General features: G+C 36.4%; 1 protein-coding gene across 1 annotated transcript; it reads left to right on the top strand.

The window, feature by feature from the left end:
* The first annotated feature begins 769 nt into the window (after nt 1–769).
* LOC136854583 (prostaglandin G/H synthase 1-like) lies at nt 770–21533 on the top strand. The gene is made up of 13 exons (XM_067130966.1): nt 770–991; nt 8014–8122; nt 11753–11872; nt 14110–14250; nt 14906–15049; nt 15364–15539; nt 16198–16281; nt 16663–16788; nt 17957–18071; nt 18487–18662; nt 19575–19685; nt 20591–20804; nt 21044–21533. The coding sequence occupies exons 1-13, from the start codon at nt 977–979 to the stop codon at nt 21280–21282; spliced, it is 1770 nt and encodes a 589-aa protein (XP_066987067.1). The 5' UTR covers nt 770–976; the 3' UTR covers nt 21283–21533.
* The last annotated feature ends 2065 nt before the right edge of the window (nt 21534–23598 follow it).

Genomic DNA, 23598 nt, shown 5'->3' on the forward strand with positions numbered 1-23598 from the left:
TATTCATCAAAAACTGTCTCATTCAAATGCTTCTCTATCTCCACAAACACGGTCTTATGCTTTTGCGCTGGTCAGTTTCGTTAGAACAGCAAGTTTTGTCTACCTATGGAAGCTGGTGCAATCAAGATCGGAACAAATTATGTAACTGATTTTCCGAGATTATGACCGAGTTTTATCATTTATTCCCCTCATCTACATTGCAGTGGGATGGGGTTTTGATTTATGGCATGTTCAACCATTTATTTGAGCAGTGAAAAACTTTTTCTCGCGCTCTGAGAGATCTCACTTTTGTCCCATCTCTCTCTCTCTCTCTCTCTCTCTCTCTCTCTCTCTCTCTCTCTCTTGAAACCGCATTATTCTGGTTTGTTGTTCTCCAGTCAGAACAAATTGGTCTCCAGATATTTGCCCGACTGAATACGCAAGTATGATAGAAACAAACAGATACTGTATTCAGTGAATGAATAAAAAAATATATATACCATGATTATGAGCGCATCGTATCCGTAGCAGCTGCTAGCATTTGCCACAATTTCTGCAAAATGCCCCCTTGCTAGAATTCCTTTTCTGTGGCTTCTTTATTTTGTCTTTTATTGAATATTAATACAAGATTAAAGTTTATAATGCTCATGACTTCACTCACAGAAAAAAAAAGAAACGCCCAGCAATAAACGATGCGCCTACATCGGCTGTTCATTTTCCTAACACAGACTGAATTATAACACTTGGCAACTCCAGCACGTAGCTAACCGCAGCTCGGCCAGCGAGCGACGACCAGTGTGTTGCAAATCCATTCACTAGTTTCTAGTCTTTCACTCAGAGTCCGACCTCAGCTCTCGGTTGAATTCAGGTCTCAGTGAACCACTAGCTGCCAGTGTGTTTGTGTCGGATTTCTTCTCTTGTTGCGGTTGAGTAACTATGATGTGACCTCCGTTTTGCGGTTTCGGAATAATGGGCGAGTCTTCTAAAAGGTCACCTGATGACCGGCAAGGAAGTAAGAATGGAGAGGTTGAATAGATCGTGACGTTCAAGTTCTTATATTTACCTTAGCATTTTCATGTTATTAACCTTTTAAATTGTATGCTGATATATGCTTTCAGAGTTTATTCCACTGTAGATTTTCGTTATAACTGTTGACATAATAGGGCCTAGGGTAACTAAACTTATTAACTGTTTTTTACGAAATCGTGGGTGTGGAGTAATCGCTTAGTAAAATTTTTCGGCTAAAATAGAAAAGCTTCGTTAATGAGGTAGTGTGTAAAGTCCACCAAAATGTGGCGTATTGTGAATGGTTTGTTCAGATAAGATTTGATTTTTGAGACAAGAAAATCAAATGGGGATGTAATAAATTATTAAACCATAATAACAGCGGTTCTAGTATCAGGTCATGATACCAAGCATTAATGAATCACTCAGTATTTTGTCTACATGGACAAGTTGTACCTATTTGAAGAGTCTAATATGGATATAACGTTAAATAGATGAATATTATTCCTCACATGCACTGTGAAGAAACAACCATTTGATAGGTAAGAAAAATAAAAATTTACACTACACTGGAAGAATAGGCCTAGCTCCGTAATGCTGGGGTGAAAGGTTTGGATTTATGCGAAGATAACACGAACAGAGGAAAGAAAAAAAAAACATTCCGAGTTAACGTATGAGTTGTGGGTGGCATCAGTTACATTTAAGAGCTTGTTTAGATGAAAATGTGAGCTGCAGGTGGCTGTGTGAGTAATAGAGAAAAGGCATTTGTAGGTGACATTGCTTGTGTGGAAAAGTTCACCGTGTTATATTCGTTGGAGAATAATGTGTGTGGAAGAATATGCAGTGTTTAAATTATATGAAGCAGCTTATAAGTGTGAACGAAGAACTGAAAATAGTCGTCTTTTCCTACACTTTAGTTCAGCTTTTCTTACATAATACGAATTGCCTTTTTTCTTTGTTTTTTTTTCTGAGTGAAAATTATTTGGTAGAAAATTAATTTCTTTGTGCATTGTGTGGGTGGAGCTGCAGAATTGACAGAGAGAATAATAAGGAAAGTGCCACAATTGGGTAATATTTATTTGACGAGTTGGATTGTTAAAGTTAGAAATGTAAAAATTGCTTTTCGGAAATGAGTGATTTTGTTCAAATCAGCCAAAATATTTTTTTGAAATAAAAAAAATAGACTGAAATGTATGGTGAGACGACAAACATTTTTCAAAAAGGTTCACTATTTTGATCTCGAGGTTTTGCATACTCGTGTCTAATTTGTTTTAATGTAACGCCAGAAGAAGTTTGAATGACTAGTTTTCCAGATGATTGGGAACTGGAATTTTGTTAGTACTATAATTATTTCGAAGCTATCAAGCGATAAATGTCCTATTGTTCGCATTTTATTACCAAAATATTAAGAAACATTACCGATATTCCAGCCCTGTTAATTTGCTATCATCAATTAGTTTATTTTATTCACTTGTTTGTTTCCTTGGAGTTACGATTTGTGCAAAGCAAAAACTGTTTGGACTCGATAAAAAAGTTAATCTACACCACAACCTGTCTGTTTGTTCTTGAATAACAATATACACTATGCAGTGTTATCTAAAATGGGAAATCTGTCAACTGCAAACCTACTGGCTACTTTGAACCCAAACCGTGTTGCACCAGGACGGCCTGTCGTGCAGAATCGTTAACAGTGATCTCTTGTGAAACAGTCCGACCAGAAGCGAAACGTCTCTGGTCTAACCGGTTCGAGACAAAAGATTGAGAACTCTACATGATCTTAAGACTGGATGGGACAGAACAGAGCTAGTTAGGGGGTGACTGAAAGGAAGCCACTAGCTTAGATAGAGAAAACGAATTGTAGAAAAGTGCGGGGCATATCCTGTTACTGTATATTATTCCCCATTCTGAGCTAATGTTGTTTGTGCCCTGCTTTCCTTTAAATGTTGTATTCACAGTACATTAACAACGCGGCTACGCTGGAATGAACTTTTTACAACGTCCGAATGTGAATTTTATATATCTGAGAACAGCGTCCCATAGTCGAAGGTCAATGACGCAATACAGACTACACCATTGTCTACAGGTCAAGAACACCAACAATTTGTTGGAAACTGTACGTAACGGTATCGTACCATCTGAAACATTGAAAGCGTTTTCATGGGCACAGATGTTTTAAACAAGAAGCAGTCTTCATTACCATCGTGTTCCTGAATGAGGAAACTGTTTATGGTTCGCGAAGCAACAAAAACGTCATGCGGTGTTGAATTGCAGAGTCGTAAGCGATCCTCGAGCTGTCAGACACTGCGCGGCAACTGGGACTCAAAGCAAGAATGTTCTATTATCCATCTATCTATCTATGTATCTATCTATTTATATATGTATATGTGTGTGTATGCATGTATAATGACGTCAGTTACTTCCACATACGTCTATCGATTTGCGAAAATCGGTTGAGGATATATCTGACGTGTTTCCATTCCTCATTACGATCTGATGCGAACCTATGAGGATAAAATTGTCAAAATTTATCCGGATGTGTTTTTTGTAAATCTTACTGAGCATATCTTGGGTGCGCATTTTAGTGGACGTATTTAACACGTCCTTTGACCAGGCGATTCTGCTTGAGAATTTGCAACAATGCTGTTTGTTTATTAATGTTTTCTTAACGGTATGGTCGCCATAATGATGATGATGATAACAAACAGTTGTAGCTGTACTGGAAATCACAAAATTGCCTGAAAATACACTTTCCGATGTGGTACCTAAGTCAAAGGGACTTTTTCTCTTATTCTTGATGCCAGTTAAGTGTGAATGAGGGCTACAGCAGTACTAGGGCAGTGTGAATATAGAATTTACTGGTCACATGCCTTGTTAATAGCAGAGTTACCTGCCCACTTTTATATTTCTTTACACTTTTTGGATAATCTTAACACTGCAACCCATAAAATCTAATGTGAAATGGCAGAAACTGATAACTCTCCGATGAGATTCGAGCCCATGCAAAACAGCAAAGGGTGAGGATATAGTAACCTACCATGCCAAAAAGAAAGGCTCGAATCCCACCAGTGTTGGAAAGACTTCCTCATTTATTTCTCATTCGGGTTCTGACATAAAAATAAAGAAGTTAAGAGTACATTCTAACTATTCAAACTTCATGCTACTTGTCTTCTCAAGGTTGGGTCCCTTCTTGTACGTTTTTCTGGGTGTATAACTATTTGAGTGATATCATCTGCAAAGCAGACATCAGTACAGTGCTCTGGTGGTGAAGTCACATCTGATGTATATAAAATGAACAATGCTGGACTTAGTACAGATCCTTGTGGGACTCCACTTAGTAACGGGAATGGGTTTCCTACGTAATTCTGTGACTTAATTGCTGCTGTTCGATCTTTAATGAAGTTGCATGGTATTTTCTCAAAAATGCCTGGAAGGTTGAGATGTAATACTTTGTAATGAAGTCCATGTATCCATACTTTGGCAAATGCCTTGGTTATATCTCTACACACTGGGTTGCATAGGTACGTTCTTCTTTGTGATAGTGAAATGCTTTCATATATTGTTGCTATTACAATTTGGGTTCTCTGCCTTTTCTAAATCCATATTGATTTTTATTGTGTAACTGATTACCTTCTAGGAACAACACTGATCTGTTGTTAATTACTTTTTCCAATATTTTACCAGGTACTACTAGTAATGCTATGGGTCTATAATTCTCTACCTGACACGCATCTTTTCCTGGTTTGAGTATCAAAATCATCATTGCATTCTTGAATAGAACTGGAAAATATCCCATTGAGAGAGCCCAGTTGTATATCTCTTTTAATTTTTAAAAAATGCAGTGTCTGGTAAATTTTGAATTATAAGCTTGTTAATTCCTGAACCTTTCCCAACTTGCTCTTCTTACATTTGGCTTTTCTAAGGATGGAATCATTTTTGGATTTGTTGACTATGTAATTACTATTGGATATGATCGGAGGAGGTTGCTGGTCCTTTTGTAATGGCAATATTGAGGTGAAATTTGTTATTTCCTAATATTATATCTGGCTTCCCTTTTCAGTTATTTGCTCCGAAAATATCAAAATCAGGTCCTAAATGTATGATATACTATTTGTTTATTAATCTGACTGTTTCTTTACCTGTGTAATTAAATTGCCTGTATCCATCCAAATAGCGGTGTCTGGCATTTAGATCCGCAATGAGACGTGTTGGTTCTTTCCTTAACTTCATTACATCTGGAAGTGGGTAATAATGTCTTCTTGGCGGCTTGTAAGCTGTAGCGATCTCTATTGGTCCTTTGTTAGTTTGAATTTGGACTGCTAAAAAGTCGCCTTGGAAGTCATCTATTATTTTACGTCTAATATTAATCTTGATTGCTATTGCTACTCCTGCAAAAGGTTCGTCAGCAAAGTTTTGCATGTATGTATTATACCCAAACATTTTCCTAGTTTCATTTCGTTTCATACCATGTTCCTTGATTAGTATTATGTCAGGGTCTTCTCCATATATATATGTTATATAATGCAAATTTCTTTGGAAGAATAAATCAATTCGAAAAGAAGTGGAAGATAAAAACAAATAAATCTAAATTCCAACTAGTATCAGTATCTGCATACAAACCTGCACAAATAATGTTAGATCAACAACCAGTGAATTTTACTAAAAGCACAAGAATACTAGGAATGCAATTCGGACAGAGAGGAATATCACGACATGTAAGAGAAAGGCTAAGAATAGCAAGAACACAAAATACAAAGCTGAAAAGGTTTAGGAATATGAACTCAAATATTAAAATCCATTTCTATAAAAGTATAATAAGACCAATAATGGAATATCCACCACTACCCGCGTGTTTAGCATCGACTTCCAATATAAGGGCATCACAAAAATTCCAAAATAAGATACTAAGGTCCGCAGTGAGAAACAGTCAAGAAGATGATGATCTGAATATAGAACAAATACACAAAAAATACAAAGTATAACCAATTGACCAGAGAATGTATAGACAGGCAACCAAAATATGGAGTAAACTAGTCCAATACAATGGAGAACTAACGAAGGAAATGGAAACAAGAGAGAAACTCCCCAAACAACACAGACCACAGTTGGTGGAGAAGAGTATCTTCGTATATTCATCTGATGAACCTCAACCATTATAGTACTAGGACATGTCTCGTGAAAAACATAAATTATGGAATTTACTACGTAAATATATTGCAAAATCATTATTATAACAGTTAATATTAAGGTTAAAATATCTGTGGAGAAGAGTATCTTCGTATATTCATCTGATGACCCTCAACCATTATATACTCATCTGAAAAACATAAATTATGACCCTTGCAAAATCATTATTATAACTTAATATTAAGGTTAAAACTACTATATTCATCTGGACCCTCAAAATCTTACTATAGTCTTGAAAAACATTAATTATAGACTTTACTATGTAAATATATTGCAAAATCATTATTATAACGGTTAATATTAAGGTTAAAATAAGAAAAATTGCAACTTTATCTGAATAGAATTATACTATTAAGAAATAAAATGTAAAATATATAATCTGTACAATTCACTATGTCAGTATAATGCAAAATCATTTTTGTAATATGTTAATATAAAGGCCATAGTAAGAAAAATTGTACCTTTATCTAAATAAAATTGTGGCCAAACCACACTTTACACTACTCTGACTAATAGTTAACTTTCTAAACTATTCCCTACCATGGTTAGCTAGTTAACTGCCCTCATTCTTCTTTCACCCATCTTACCTATCAGTTAAGAAAAAAAAAAAAAACTTCATGCTACTGAATGTTTTACGAGTAGAGTTAACAAGGTCAGCTCAGTTTCATCAGTGAGACACACGCCCAAAGAAATAAGGTCATTATTTCGTACTCTTTTTTTTATTAACATTTTAAAATATTAGTGGTGTAAATTTTTGACTCGAGAGACAAAGAGAGGGAGGATTCATGTGAATAGAATGGTAATCATCGTGATATTTATGAATCTTTAGTGATGTAGACAGTTAGGCATAACAGAGACAGGTTGAAATAAATGCATATACAGAGGAGGAATATTTTTCAACAGAAAGTGAACTTGTGTGGAGAATGCTATTGTTGTCAGAGGAATTAATAAACGAAAAAAAAAGGCCAAGTTTCCATAGATTTTGTTCGCTGTCAGCTGCAGCTCCGAACCATCTCGAGAAAGCGTGACAAAACAGCTTCAAAGCCAGAAGTGCCGGAGTCCTCTGACGGAAGCGAGTTTTTCCCGCGAGATAAGATATGAATCCAAACTAGACGTAGGTTTGCCGCGAGATCTCATCTGAAACCTTGGTGCAGCGTTGTTACATTTATGAGACTAGGTGACAATGCATTAAGGTGCTACTTTATAAAGGAAGATATGCTGGTACTAGCTTGATCTTTTTGTACATAATGTTGTTAAAATAATCTTGCGCTTCGCGTTAGTCCTTTGGCCGTAAAACATTGCGACGAGAGACTGAAGATTCCATGAAATGAGTAGGATTTTTGTTTTCTTAAACCCGAGAACGCATGGATGTCTATGATTCCGTATAAACTTTCGGCAGTTGGGCTTGTTATCACTAGACTGATTCGTTTAATTTTGAATTGATGTTTTAATTCAGCTGTAACTTTTTCTGCAAGTGATTCACTTAAATTTGTAATAAAGAACTCTTCTCGTCTTTGGTAATTTGTCAGTTTTCAGGGTGTTATAGTTAACATTTAAGTAATAATAGTAGTAGTAACCAATTATGAACGTGAATGTATGATTATGCATAGTTATGGATAACCCTGTCATCTCTGATTATATTTAATTGCTTCTGGGCGTAATTTGATATTGAGGTGTTTATGGCTTTATATCGACTAGTATAAATGTTTCGTGTGATGTAGTGACAAATATATATATATATATATATATATATATATATATATATATATATATATATATATATATATATATATATATATAAATTCAAGTAAGTTACCAAATTCCTAATTAACTGTTTTCTTTCAGGCAAAAGTGTGGACCGCCATTCTCTCTTCATCCGTGGCAGTTCTTGTGTTGAGTACGAGCTATCGTTTCGTCAATGTAATTTTGACAGAAGAAGCATCAGAATTATCGGGTGAGTTATTCCTGAAATTCGTGTACTAGTTCTATGGAGTGTTCATCATGTATAAATAGATGAAGGAAGGCATAAGTATACAGATACATGGATCATGTGTGTACATTTTTTGTGTCGTGTTTTCGTAGACTGTCCTGATTATATTGTTTATGGGTAGTTCTGAAATAGCATTGATTCAAATGGTAGAAGACTCAGATTCTCTCTATAATTCAAATTTTCGCGACAGTACAAACCGGAGAAAAATTAAAAAGGAAAAATTCAGCACAATTATAATATAAAAAGTCTGCAGTTTAGGAATGGAAGAATGATAGGTCATAAAATGAAATCATCAACCGTAAAAACTGATGTTCGGTGGAATAATAACTCATACGTTATGTATAAATAGGGTAAAGCAAATATAAAAATTATAAATTAAAGAAAAATACTGACATAACTGGCTGCTTAAAAAAAAAAAAGCAAGACACCGTGCTCGAACAAAACCCCTCCGTAGGGGGCTAGTGCCGTCAGTGCTCCTCGTGCGGGACACTATAGGCATTACTTAAGGTTTTTGTAGCGTGTCATTAACCCTTAGCTGCAACCCCTTTCTTTTCTTTTACTGTACCTCTTTCATATTCTCTTTCTTCCACTTACTTTCCACCCTCTCCTAACAATTGATTCTTAGTGCATCTGCGAGGTTTTACTCCTGTTCACCTTTCAAACCTTTTACTGTCAATTTCAGTTTCAGCGCTGAATAACCTCATAGGTCCCAGTGCTTGGCCCTTTGGCCTAAATATCATACATTCGAGCAAAACTGAATCATGTGGTTCATCTTAGAGCCGTTGTAAAGAAACCCACTGTACCTACTCAACTATTGTACTAACGCTTCGAAAGCCGTTGACCTGAAAGAACTTGTCATACCATAGGCATGAGATTTAGTATACCAAATAGCTTTGCCAGATTTGCTATGTCACCGCTCTCTGATGGAATATAGTTTAATATTTTTAGAAAAGAGATACAATCGCCATAGCAATAAGAAATGCAAGAGATGAAAGACAGACAAAGTACGTAACATCATTCAGTAAGAAAGTCAACGTTGAGATCACATTTTAATGACTTATTTGGTGTAGCTTTTTTAGTCACCGGGAAATGTTATCGATCTCATATCCTGTCCATCTGCAGAGTAAAGTCCACAGTTTTAAATGACTGTGGAATGCTAACATGTCCACATTCCACTGAATTGTTGAATAATAGTTGAACTTAATGAAACTTTGAGGAGTGAGCTAAGAGTCTGTGCAGGTTTTAACCCGGTATGCATCCACCTTTGTCAAAGGTGCTAGTACTAAACATGGCGGAAGCTCTTTGGGACGCCATGTTTAGTACCAGCCCCTGTGGGATCAAAGTATTATGTACACCTATTTCTGTATTGTGTGGTCGTCAAAATATATTAATAAACGATATCTTAGTGCGGCCGTCTACTTTATTAACATGAGTTTACCCTGGACTTTGACAAAGGTGGGTACATACCGAGTTAATACCGCTTGTGTAAGTCTTTACATTTAAATACCGTGTATAGCATGACTTTTACACAACGACTTGATTGTTAAATTAGGATGTCCATACGACTGACCACATGAAACATTCAACGCTATGTTAGCTCTCTTTCCTTCCTGCTTCTATCAAGTGCACCGCCACCGTATGCTGGTAACTGGCGTCATTCCATCCAAGGTCTGGTATTCTCTGACTTCCGTCAAGAAACCTTCCATCACATAAATTTAAGTTTACGTTTGATAGTTTTAATGATATCTTGTAGCTAATGCCACATTTTTTTAGGATTGGTATTTGAAAAAACCATAATTCATAATTTCACTTGTTAAAGCAGTTGGTGAAATATTAAGCCACCCACGCCCAAACAGATGATGAGTGAACGTTTTACGGATTCATGTATATATATATATATATATATATATATATATATATATATATATATATATATATATATATATATATGTGTGTATGTTATGTGTGTGTGTGTGTGTATATATGTGTGTGTGTATGTGTGTGTGTGTGTATGTATAAACAGAGGCTGGTTTCATATAAAAAAAACAATACAAAGATCAATTCCACATTCCTACTTTACCCACTGAGTCCTGACAAACCTCTTTGGAGTACACTTCCACATCAACATCTGTTTCAAACACCTTACACAGAAGGTTCATCAGCACCGTATCCAGCTCCCTATAAACAGACACTGACATTCGCTTCTAACTTGCATTCAGTCTTGCACCTCTTGTATACTGAGACCCTTCCTTTCATTCTGCATATCAGGTTATTTGTTGATCTTCCTTTCACCTCCCATTCCTGACACTTCCAAATTATACAGTTTTCTTCAGTACTACAGCTGTTCTCTTTCTAAGTACTCTCTCAGCTCCTGCTTCACTGTTTAGTGTGTGCCCTCTAGGTAATAGAGATAATTTACCTCCTTAAAGACCTGCCAGTGTATCACAGCAGGGTCTCAATTCTTCTCTCGCTTCCGTTTGGTCGTGCAATACATTTCAGGCATCTGCATAAAACGGCTCCCAGCGACTCTCTTTTCTCCACCCCTTTGAAGCTTCCTCCATTATTTTGATAAAAGCAAAGGGCCCAGTGCTGATCCTTGATGGACACAAACATTTATCTCAGATTCTTCCGATTGACCTGCTGCTATTTTCACTCTAGATCTAGTGTTATGGCAGAATAGCATCACCATGTATATGGTGTCATCTCTACTGTGCTTGGTACTTTTGCTGCAGCCGTTTCACTATAAAGACTGCTTTTGTTGTTGATCTCTCTGGCATGCAGCCAGACTGACAGTTACCAATTTTAGCAGTTTTCCTCAGCCGTCCTCCAACACGTTTTCTCATTATTCTTTTTAACACTCAAGTGCTCTTATTCCTTTGTAATCACATTACAGTGCCTCCCCTTTATCCATTTTTACAAGGTTCACATGCCCATGTTAACAAGCTCAACCCACACTTTTCTCTAGGCTTGGAACCGTTTTTTGATTTGTCAGTAACTGATTTTGAATTTTATAACCCGTTGGCAGGGAATTTTGATAAGGATAGTAAAGAAAAAAAGGCTTACGGAGAAAACTAAAGAATGCGTAGAGAATATGCCTGACCATTCGGTGTATGTGTGGGCAAAGGGAAATTGTAGTAGCTGGGTAACGTGTCCCACGTCAGATTGTCTAGCCAATTTCAGAAGGGACCTATTTTCCCTAGTGATAATACCTCAACGGGTGGTTGGCGGCTTGATCAAGGTACCACCAACTGTATTTATTCTCAGATACCTTTAAAAATCGAGTGTCCATTCTTCCACCATTCATATTATCATTGTTCTTAACCTTACTTTATTTCACATTCGCTCAACTTCCTCATGCAAATGTTTTGAACGTTTTTCTCTAATATCTGCAATTTTTGTTCATTAGTCCCCTCTCGGCTCCCAGATTCTAACCTACACTTCACTTCTGTTACAAAAACTTTGAATGAAAACAACATTTTTATACTCCCAAACATTACTATACCAAACATCAATGTTCGTCACTGTATTCCCGATTCATTTGTATGTATAGGGTGCGTATTTTTACTTATCTATTTCCTAAAATTTATTTTTCAGGTTATGACCCATGCTGTGACTACCCATGCCAGAACCTAGGAGTCTGCGTGTCAGATAAATTCAGTGACTACACATGTGATTGCGTCGGTACCGGATATTATGGATCGAGATGTACTATACGTAAGTTGTAATGGGACTATGATTCTCTAACTGGATTTCTCTAACTTATTTTCCAAAGTGATGGACGACTGTTATCACTAATTAACCCTCTCTCTCTCTCTCTCTCTCTCTCTCTCTCTCTCTCTCTCTCTCTCTCTCTCTCTCTCTCTCTCTCTCTCTCTGGTCCAGTGTGGGTTTTTGTTGTAAGACGCGTCAATCAGCTATGCATTCTTCTATTTTTGTAACTCAGTTTTTCTTTTATTGAGTGGTCATTTTACTGCACTCTTCCTTTTCAATTTTGTTTCCCCAAATTAGCCCTTCTGTCTACTCATTTTATTCCTCCTTCTTCATTTAACCTTTTTCAATTTTGTTTCCCCCAGCATAGTTTACTTTTTCTGTCTAACTGCATCATCGATCATGTATTCCTGACATCGCTTAACATGTTTCATGTATCATATGCTTCTAATATGGTCTATAATTGAAACTTGTCTCACTAGCATATTTCTGGGTAGGAATGATCGATATGCATACTCTGTTAAAATCCATTGTACCTCTGTTGACTTAAACATTTATTTCTGTGCATTGCATTAGTGGGTTGCAACCCACTACAACCAACTAACTACAATTTACAGAAATTTTAGCAACATTTATTAATAAATACAAAGAAGGTTACATGCTCAAAATATGAAAGCAGTCAAATAACTGAATATGACATTGTTCATAAACGCACTGTTAGTACAAATTTCTTGTGCATTTTTTTTTTGTATAGTTAAGCAGGGTTCACGGGGGCAAAGCTCCTCTCGCCAGGTAACGTAAGGTAAGATTAGGATGTATCCCTGTATCTTCTACCGATTTTGTGTATGTGTGTGTGTTTGTTTGTTTGTTTGTGAAATTTTTTCAAATTGTTGTTTGCCCAAACAAAAATATTGTATTTCAGACCAAGTTTAGCGTCGGATTGGCTTTAAATGTATGAAAATACGCCATTAAAACAAAAATTCATCACTGTTAACCATTTAAGTGCTACAGTGAATGGTAAACATTTACCAGCTTCTTGCATATCAGTTCGTATAGTACAAGCAAAATAAAAAATCCTTTGCAATGCTCCAAATGGAACCATTAAATTCTCATTTTCTGTGTTGTCTTCATAATAGAAAACGATACAAGGCGGTGTTGTTAATGAAGAGGTGAACTATTCCAAAAATAATATTCTTGCATGGGCATTGTCAATAAGTTACTATCACTTAGAAAATAATAGGGCTTAGAACTAAGCAGGAGAAATGCAAGGAATTTTATCTATAGAGGTGGATTTGAAAATATTTGTTTAAATACACCGACTCTGCGTCGTTTAAATACAACGCAGAGTCAGTGTAGCATCAGTAGAAGAGTGAAGCTTTGTGTTCCGCTGAACGTAAGTGATAAAGAATATTTAATCCATTATACAAGAAAATTTGTAAGTGTGTACATTTGAACTTAATAAATGTATCATCGTGAGGCAGTTTTAGGTAAAATGGAAAGAATTAACGTAAAAAGAAACTGGGGTCTTTGTTGCGTTAATATTTTACTGGTGACGTCGGGGTGAAAAATATGTGTAGACCACAGGCACTCGAGTGTTTGCAAGATATTCAAACCATTTTAAAGTATTCCTAATTTTTCCTTTCGTCTGTTAATATAAACCTGCCTATATTCCTCAGTCATCAAATATTTCCTGTTTAATAATTCTTGCATATTGAGTGTTGGTTCCTTACATTCATGTTGAATGCTTGACATGTTGTACACCATAAACAGGAATATTAATAAACACTACCACAATGAATTCAGAAATTGGTATCACTTATCAAAGTTCTAAGATTCAGTTCTACCAAGATCGTTAGGTGAACGAACCTTGATTACCAAATACTTCTCATTTCCCTGTTTCTAGTCATTACAATCGGTCATCTGTGAGAGTATGTTTCCATTCTTATGAAAGACTTTCACGGCATTGATCAGAACTGTATATTTCAGAATTCGAACCATTGCACAACTGTTCTAGAGGGGACGCACTAATACATCTCTGTTGTCTTCGTTGTATGGCGTATGAAAGCGTTCTTCAGTGAGCCTCTCATGGCTTATTTTGTTTACGTCCAGCAACGATATATGATCTTGTAGCGAGATAAGTGCATCATCCCTGATAAAATACACACACACACACGTTCCTAGAAAAAGAACAAAATATAAAAGAAAACAGTAAGTCCCATACTAGTCTTCCTTTCGCATTTCAGCTGAGGTCGGCACTTTGTTTTCCAACTTGATACCAGATGCCACAAGCGCCTACGGCTTATTGACTTCTCACGACTGGCTGTGGAATCTCATCAACGGAAACAACGATCTGCGCGACCAGTTTTCCGCGCAGCTCTATCTTTGTAAGTTTTGCCGTAGATTTCTTTGAGATTTTATCTCCCCTGTAAGTTTTTCAGAAGTCTTTGTTCCTTTCGAGTTTTTAATGGGTGTTAGTCATGCTTTATATTTTTCCTTTTTGTGTTTACATCATTTGTGTGCCTTATTCATGTACAGGTCGATCTTGGCAAAAAGCTGACGGGGTGTTCTCTTAGAGCTAGTTTGTGTTTATGAACGTTATTTAATTTGTTTTTATTTATACTAAATAAATCACCATTAGTTTACTTTAAACGTTACGAGTTTTAAATGAAAAGAAAATGCACTTATGTAGATCATTTCCTAGTTTATGAAATATAGGCCTGCCCTAGATATTGAGTACTTAAGTGATCTATCTTAGGAAAGGGACAGTAAAGCACTTAAGTAAGTATGTAAAAGTTACACATCTGTCAAAAATAAGTGTTTTTCTGTATCTTTGTATTATCATTTCACTCCATAAAAATTTTTATTTATGGTTTGCTCAACAAAGTTGAAGCAAAAGACGATTCATTTTGTCTTAACTGACAGATAAATTTTCTATTCATCTAATTCTTGCATAGTAAGACTGGAATGAATAGGCAGAATGTTGTGGTGCGTCTGGGATATCTGAAGTGAAAGCACCACAGTCAATGCATTTTCTTGCAGCTCTGAGTGATTTTACTGATTCACCGCCGGCGTTTGAGAGCGAACATACTTTCATAACTGGCAATGTTTTTTACAATAAAAGTCTCTTCACGCGGAGCCTCCCTCCAGTTCCAAGTCGTTGTCCTACACCCATGGGCACCAAAGGTGAGGCTGAATTCAGAACCATCTTTCGTGAACTTACGAATAGTAATCTGGTATTTGGATTCTTGTGTTTTCGTGATACTTAATTTGTTACAGACCTGTGACTGTAACTTAACGTATCCACGCATATGCCAATAGATAATTTGTAAAGCAAGATATGCATGACCTGTAAGATAAAACTGTAAGACAATGCCATAGTTGTACGATAAGGTCGAGAACCTTCAATGATAATGTTGCTTTGTGCCTAGCTTTACTTGATTTTTTGTAAGAATCACGAACAACACTGGCTTGAAGTAGTAATGCCCACGCATTTTCAGGTCCCAAGGAGTATCCTGACATTGATGTGCTGATGAACAAACTGTTCGCAAGGAAAGAATTCATTCCGGACCCTCAGAACTCAAACTTACTCTTTCAGTATTATGCTCTCCACTTTGGACGTCAGTTTGTCCAAGGCCCAGGAACTGGACCCCAGCTCTTCAGAGGCACTGGTGAGGTTAGTACTTATTCTGTTAGCTGTGGAAATCTACAGAACTTGAGTCACATGGTACTAAAGGTACAGCTTTACCCAAGAGCAATTGAGTAATAGCTACGAAAGTCCTTTATAGGAATTACCGTAACTTAAGATATTACCTGCCTTAGAAACCCTAGTCGAACACCAGCTTGGTTCGGCTTCAGTTCCATTTACTGACATGAGCTACAAGTTCTACAGGAGCATCTTTGGTGTTCACACTGCAGAGTTTCCTGGTATTATGATCTGTCCCGGTTCCACGTCTGTATATGCTGCCAAAATCATCCGTTAACGCCTGTTTCTTCACATCTTTGACTGATTTTTATTATAAGTTTATTTGTTTCTCAACTGCTGCAGTTTCATGTTCATCTACTATTTATCCTCATTACATATAAGAGGTTAAATTCTCTTCCTTGTATCAAATTTGAAAATCCTATTTTGTATATTATTCTGTAATCTTTTGTGTAATGAAATTTCCAATTGGCTTTGACTGAGTTATCTTATTTTTCTTTATTCAGCAAGCTTCCATTTTTAGCAGCGTTACATTGATTTCCGCTACTGAAATTATTTTTTGTTTTGCTGTGTTACAGTTCTTCAAATTCCTCACAGATTGTAAATTCAAATTTTATTTTTCATTTTTTAGATGGACGCTTCTCATATCTATGGTACAGAAGAAAAAGATCGCCAGGCTCTGAGATCAGGAATCAGTGGAAAACTGCGCAGCCAAGTAAGTATCCTATTTCCTCATCAGAAGTCCAGACGGAACTTCAAAAGTTCAAGCGAAGATGCATTGCTTTACTACCCTATTACTATTCTTCTTGTATTTTAATAATTTACTTATATTTTTTTCCTACTTGTTAATTTTTTTCTTTTTTAATAAGAGATCTCTTCTTTCTTTCTATATTTCCCATTGCCTTCTGTTACTTCTTTCTAATGGACAATATATTCTTTGGAAGCCCCTGTGGGTTTTTCCATATGAATAGGGTTCATCCTTTGAATAATAATAATAATCAGTCCCTTTAGATGAAATGGTTACTACGTATTCTCTTCAGTGTTGTAGTTAATGTTCAAATAATGTTTTTTTCCCCTCTCTCTCTCTCTCTCTCAGATCTTGAATGGCGAAGAATTTCCAGCAATTTTGTCAGACGAGCCTGATACGAGCACATCTCAGCAGGTCAAAAACCAAACATTTGCTCTGGCAGACCCTATGTTCTCCTCATCACCAGGACTTTTCGTAAGTACTTAACAGAGCGATCTGGGGTCTTCCAAAACAAACACTATAGGCATATTGGTTATCAGACAAGAGTAGTATCCACCTTTAAGTAAACATAGGAAGGGTAGCTCCTCTTTCTTTCTTAGAAATTTAAAACAGGATGTTTTGACCACATCAATTTCTTGATCAAAATGGCAATGGTTTGAAGCAGGTCCTGCAGCATCTTATAACCCAGATTTCTCCTCTTTTTTTTTTATTTATTTTTTTTTTTTACATATCTACAGTTCTTCAAACCAAGTATCTAAATCCAGTCCACGATAATCTCAAAAAGTTATTTTTACTTATGTGTAAGATAAAACAAGATTTGGATTTTTCTTTTATCCCTCCAGCAACAGTGGATTCGTGGTCTATTTTAGAGAAATATTTTCTGAAGCAATGAATTTTAACAGGTCATTCTCATGGCACCGGGAAAACAGTAGTAGACCCACTTCGTAAAAGAAAAGGGGTGGGGGGGGGGGCGATAGTACCTTGCAGCGCTAATGAGACAAGTCCATCACTTTAGGCTCATTCTCATTCAACCAAGAACAACTTGGGTCACATGACTTTGATTCCCTGTGCTGCAACAGTCCACAAAAATTCCAGTTAGAAGTTTTTATAACTTCTTTCCATTCCTTTAAACAACTCGTTTGCGTTATTGCTCACTTTTTGCAGTAATCATTACGACTCACGGCTGGGTAAATTATAAATGACTGTTTTTCTTTGACTAATGCTGACAAAGGATTAGGGAAGGTAATGGAACCCTGAAAAACAAGTGAAGATTAAGTTAATGTTCATTTCTCGTCGAGGCTTAAAAGGAAAAAGGAAAAACTTCTGGAAAAAAAAATGAGGCTTGACCCTCATGAAGGCAACAAAGCAGTTTCCTAGCAGAGATAAGTTCAAATAGAATTGGGGAAAGTAGAAGGACATATATCTTCATTCTAAAAGGTTATCAAGAATGATTCACTTGGGACTTTTCTTATGCATTTGTAAATTAATTGTCTTGTGCTTTGCAAAAGTGTGTGCTTTGCAGTAAGTGATCCCTGTGCAACGTAAATAAAGATATAACTGCAGTATATAGATAAAAGAAACAAGCATGTAGTGGCAACTTGGTGTTTCTTGACCTGACGTCTTCGTGTCTGTTGCTCAACAGGTGTTTGCTACCATTTGGCTTCGAGAGCACAACAGAGTGTGTGATGAACTCCTGAAGGTTCATTCAGACTGGGATGACCAACGACTTTATGAAACGGCTCGCATGATCGTCAGTGGTGAGTAACAGAAGCACAATGAATTAACAAAAATGCAGCAGATAAATTAACCTGAGCTCAAGTTTAAGACGGAAGAGTAGGTCTCGATACCTGGCTGAGTGGAAGGCAAGACTATCTAGAAGTACTGATACTAGAGGGAGAAAAATAGAGTAGACCCATCTATAAGTTTTTTCAGTATTTAGACCCTCACTTTTCGTGCAGTCTGCAACTGTCTGATTTCGCACGTGGAAGCCTGCTTACTTTAATTTGATCGTTTATCTCAGTATTTCTTCATGCGATGAAAGATTAAGTCTTAACTTATCACACACTCACAGCCGCTCTGCGTTTATAAAAGAACAAGTGAGCGAGGGCGTTTTTTATGTGATCACACACAGATGTATAAGACTAATCCAATCGGTTACCAAAAATATTTCAGGGGAAGTGGTCAAGATCACCCTTGTGGACTTCGTGCAGCATTTGAGTCAGTATAAACTGGACCTCTCTTTCAACCCAGAGCTGCTCCATGGAACGAGATTCCAGTTCCATAATAGAATTCATGCAGAGTTTAATCATCTTTTTGATTGGCATCCATTTGTCGCTGATTATCTTCTAGTAAGTCCATTTATATAGATATTTAAGTACTTTTTTCAGCATTAAACCATTTCCCTTACAAGGATTGGCTCTGGTGAAAAAACAACACATCTTATTCATATTTTAACTCCTGAGTCTTGAATGAACCCCTTTTGCCGAAAACTTTCATAACTTTAGTTAATTCATACAGATACGGAGAAGGCTTGTCACATACTCCACCATTCACTTCTTTCTATCTCGTGTGCTCTCTTGTGCTTCCTGGATATTGAGGTTCCCTCCCTCCAATGTCTTTTGTTGGGTCATCTATCCAGAACTTTATTGGCGTTCCCCTTCTTCTCCATTCTAGCACCTCCAGAGTGTATACTCTTTTCACCAACCTATTATCCTCCCTTCTTTTACACATGACCAATGATCTCAGGACAAACTGATCCATATTTTTATCGACCCCTAACCCTCTTACCTATTTTTCTCTCTATATTTCGTGCTATTTCAGTTTTGATCATGCCACATATGCTATGCAAAAGTTCATCTCAACACTTCAATCCGTTTTCTTTCATTTACATTCAAAATCGACACTTCACTTCACAAAGGGGAGTCGGCTCAGTCCTTTCATACAATCCCGCATTGACTTCCGTGGGAATTCCAAGTTTCTTCCCAGTGTTCTGCACATCCCCGTTACTTGTCTTGCATGCTTTGCACAATCTCTCATCTTGCCATCATCTGTTATAATATATAGTCCCAAATACCTGTACAAATCAACTGAATCCATTCGTTCACCATTTATATTAACAGTATATATCAGTTGGGTTTTAAAGATTTCTTTAAACAGTTCAGTGTGAGCATTGATAATTATATTTTTATATACTCTACTAGATTTTAATATTTATATAAAATTGGGCCTGTATTTTGAACTGCAGAAAACTATTTTTGCAGATCAACGAAGCCAATTATTCCGTCAAGGAGTATTCATCATCCCTAGACCCATTGTTCAACGAAGGCATGGACAAGTTTATTGAGGCTCTTCTTAAAACTCGCGCGGGAGAGGCAAGTCGACTAAATATTTCTTTCTTTCTTTTTTTAAATCGTTAGCTGAGTCAACAGAAAGTTAACTACAGAGGGCTCCTTAGGGAAATCAGCCTGCAGGGAGAGACAACTTTTTGGAAAAACTGATAAATAGATAAACATGAGGCAACAGAAAATAAAACCGATGCACCTGAATTCAGGGGACGTCAGCAGAAAGCAGAAATGAATTTGCTCCTCGCTTAAACATTTGGAGATCGGAAGATTCCGCAACTGCACTAGGCAGTAAAGAGAACTTGTTAAATTTTCAAGAGTATTTTGACACAATTCTAAAAGCAGAATATAGCAAAATTCTCTGGAGTCGTTGCAAAGGCAGATTTTACTGATTTCACGAGACTAGTTTCTTCTTTCTTTTTTTTGTTGTTGTTATATATTACCACTTTGCATTTAGTCTTTCTTTTTATGCATATCATCGTTAGTAATTCTTATGATGGTAAATACTGGTGCACAAAGTAATACATAATTATGTTTATATATATACAAAGTCTATCAGTTCTCTACAAGTGCTTTACAACTGCGATGTTAGACATGGGCAAAGTTTGTATATTGTGCTCGTAATCTATTTTATTTGTAGTAGTTTCGACTCAAGATTTTGTTTCAGTCACACAGGCAAATGGTGTTTCATTCACATAGACAGACATTATGCTGTTTCATAAATTTATACACATACATAGTTGTAGGGGTATTTATGTAGTATATATTTTACAGCATCTGATGCAGTAACATTCGTAAGACGGAATTCCATAAGTAGAAACAACAAAAACTGCTTTTAGTGATATTTTTGGCGTCAGGATCAAGCTCAGTATAATTAAGCAACGAAGTATTAATTCAACAAGAATGTAACAATGGTAATAATAATTCCCCCTCAGATTTCAGCACGTAACCACGGAGAATCCATGTACCCTTTCTTGAAGGAGGCTCTGAAGGCAAGCCGCGATATGAGATTCCAGGGAATCAATGCCTACCGAAGAAAGTTTGGTCTGAGGCCCTTCAGCACTTTTGAGGACTTGACAGGAGAGAAAGAAACAGCTGCTGTTTTGGAAGAGATGTACGGAGACGTTGATGCTGTCGAATATTACGTTGGTAAGTGAACGCACATGAAGGTAGGCCTAGGTATGAATTGTGTGTGTGGGTTGTTCTTAAACTGGTACTAGATTTAATGTTTTTCTTAAAATGAGACAATTACAAGAATTATCACAACCCTCTGAATAAACATAACTGTCGAGCTATGCAATGAGTATAGTAATTTCAGCATCAGAGGCGATTTGTCTGTAACACGCTATTAAAAATTGTTAATTCGTTTGCAAAATTCTCTTCCCCAGGACTGCTAATGGAGAGCTCAGACTCTTCCATATCAGGCCTGACCATGATGAACATGGCTTTGGCATGGACTGTAAAGAGCATCTTCTCCAACCCAGTTTGCAGCCACCTCTACTGGAAACCCTCAACTTTTGGAGGGAAAGTCGGCTGGGATATTATCCAGAACGCATCTTTACAAAAGCTCTTCTGTCAAAACATGAGAACACACTGTCGGGACTTAGCATTTACTGTTCTGCCTTGATTTATTTTGATGTGACACACATTCTTCAACTCAGTTTTGTAGATCAGACTCTCAGCTTTTTCAGTCTGCTAAATGTTATGTAGCATTAGACGTGCTCTAGTATTTTTACGGTCTCAGGAAATGAATACAGTCTTGGCTATTTGATTTCAGTATTTTAGTTTATAAGAAAAAATAGGAAATTATATGGAAAATCTCATGATTCAAATGAATTCTTGATTAATCATATGTATTATCATTAAAACATAATATGTGATATTGTGTCATTGTAAATATTCAGAACGAGCTAACATCAAGACACCGGGGGTGTGCTAAATAGGAACGAAGGGATAGGCCTAACAACTATTTGACATATCAAAGTTATACAATAACGACAGTGGTTTGTGTAAACGTAGGTCAAAAATTATTTTTAAAGGGATTTTTTATTTGTTATCTTCATTCCTTCAGCTTGGACGTTCTGTAGGAAGTATTGTGGTTGTCACTTATAAGGATAAGTTTTAGGTAAGGATTGTTTGATAGACTTCTAATGAATGTAAATGTTGGTATTCTCAAGGGCAGATAGATGATACACCAAATTACTGCATCAATAGAAGCAAATGCATACATTTGCAAAAGTATGGGACACTGAAAGTAAAAATAAAAAAATTCACTTACATAGTAAGAAAAAAATATGTAAAGTTTTGTAAAAAACACAGAACCCTAAATTCTCTATTTCTTCATTTTTCATACGCTTTTCACGTGGAATCCTTTGAAATCCAAAGAAGCTGAGTGCAGAAATACCCCTACACTAGTAGAAGTAGAACCCAGACTGTTTGGAAGACTTAAATTAGTGCTTAGCAAATTACGCAACCAAGAGGTCCTTGAGTCTATGACAGTACATGCACATATTTTTCATTGCCATATTATGTCCTTGGCTATCCATTTAACCTGATTCAGCTTTAATAACTCTATGATTATGCTGGAAGATATAAAAATAATAAAAAAAAGAAATGCCAAAGGCTGGCATATCTAAACGGAGGACTAGAAAGTTAAAGGAAAATCTTGCTCCTGATTGCGTGAAAATTATGAATGGCTACAACAAGCATTAATGTTCTTTGTTTGCATTGAGCTGAGTCACCTCAGCAGAACCAAATTGTTTCTGTTTTCTTCCTTCTAAACTAGTGACCCTCACTCTGAGGCCCTTGGTGCAATCTGGACAAGATCTATGGAAACCATTTGTTGCCATGGTCTATCCATCTTTAAGTGGAACTGCCTCCTTCAATAAGATAAACCAGGATAGCTGAAGAGTGGGGTTACTGTAACTATTGTACTGGTAAAATAGCAATATAAAACCTTCTCTGCCCACCCAGTACACCAGTTACTGTAACTTTTATTTCAGGGGATGTCCCTCAGCCTTTGACTCAATATTCTTGGTTTTCCCAGTAATGGCGTGCAGGTTACCTCCTTTATTTGTTTTTTAGTGATATGCAGGCTACAGCCAAGTAGCACTTAAGCATATGAGAGATGAAATATTCAGTAATTATAATTCTAGTAAAATTAGATAAAGTAGGTTTGGGTGTAAGTTATTTCCAAGTTATCATGAATTCTTTATTAGTCGGTATTTATGGCTTAATATTTAATAAATTTAATAGTATAAATAAATATATATATATATATATATATATATATATATATATATATATATATATATATATATATATAGAGAGAGAGAGAGAGAGAGAGAGAGAGAGAGAGAGAGAGAGAGAGAGAGAAACACCGCTTCTGGCAAGGATCAACGATTTTAAAAACATGTCCCTGTGTTCCAGTATCCTTTCGTGACTGGTTGCAGTCTCTGTGATAATCGTGGTAGTGAAAGTCTGTGAGTGTTGTCGAAATGTAAACAAAACCTTGTTTTATTATTTAAATTATATTTATTATTTCATCTATAACTGAAGAAGAGGGAAAGAAGAATATTATTTGAGCACCTGGCTATCATTTACTGTAAGTGATCGGTTGCTGTTAGAAAGTTGATAAAGTTGTGTATGTTAAGTTTTTTTTTTTCTCTCTCACAAGATAGGCTAGCTTCGGCCGGAATTAGGCAATAATGCGGTGTGGATGAGTATGTATACTAGAGAGAAAAGGTAGAATTAAGTAATAGCTCTGCATCGGGAATTTGGAATTTGATTTTTCCTATAGTATTTTGGTTGCTTATCAAGAATTTCCCGTTATTTTTTGTCGGTCGACTGTAATTAACCTGTAATAACCTCAGAAGTTGTGTGCTGGCCATCCTGGAGTGATATCGAGCATGCGCAGTGTTTTAGGGGACCTTTGGTAAAAAGT

The sequence above is a fragment of the Macrobrachium rosenbergii genome, chromosome 29 (assembly GCF_040412425.1).
Source record: "Macrobrachium rosenbergii isolate ZJJX-2024 chromosome 29, ASM4041242v1, whole genome shotgun sequence".
NCBI classification, from domain to species: domain Eukaryota; kingdom Metazoa; phylum Arthropoda; class Malacostraca; order Decapoda; family Palaemonidae; genus Macrobrachium; species Macrobrachium rosenbergii.

What these genes read in the sequence shown, in the direction of transcription:
- LOC136854583 (XM_067130966.1), top strand. An exon ending in TTCCGCGCAGCTCTATCTTT is followed by an intron (nt 14,251 to 14,905) that starts GTAAGTTTTGCC and finishes ATTTTCTTGCAG; the next exon opens with CTCTGAGTGATTTTACTGAT. An exon ending in TGCTGTCGAATATTACGTTG is followed by an intron (nt 20,805 to 21,043) that starts GTAAGTGAACGC and finishes TCTCTTCCCCAG; the next exon opens with GACTGCTAATGGAGAGCTCA.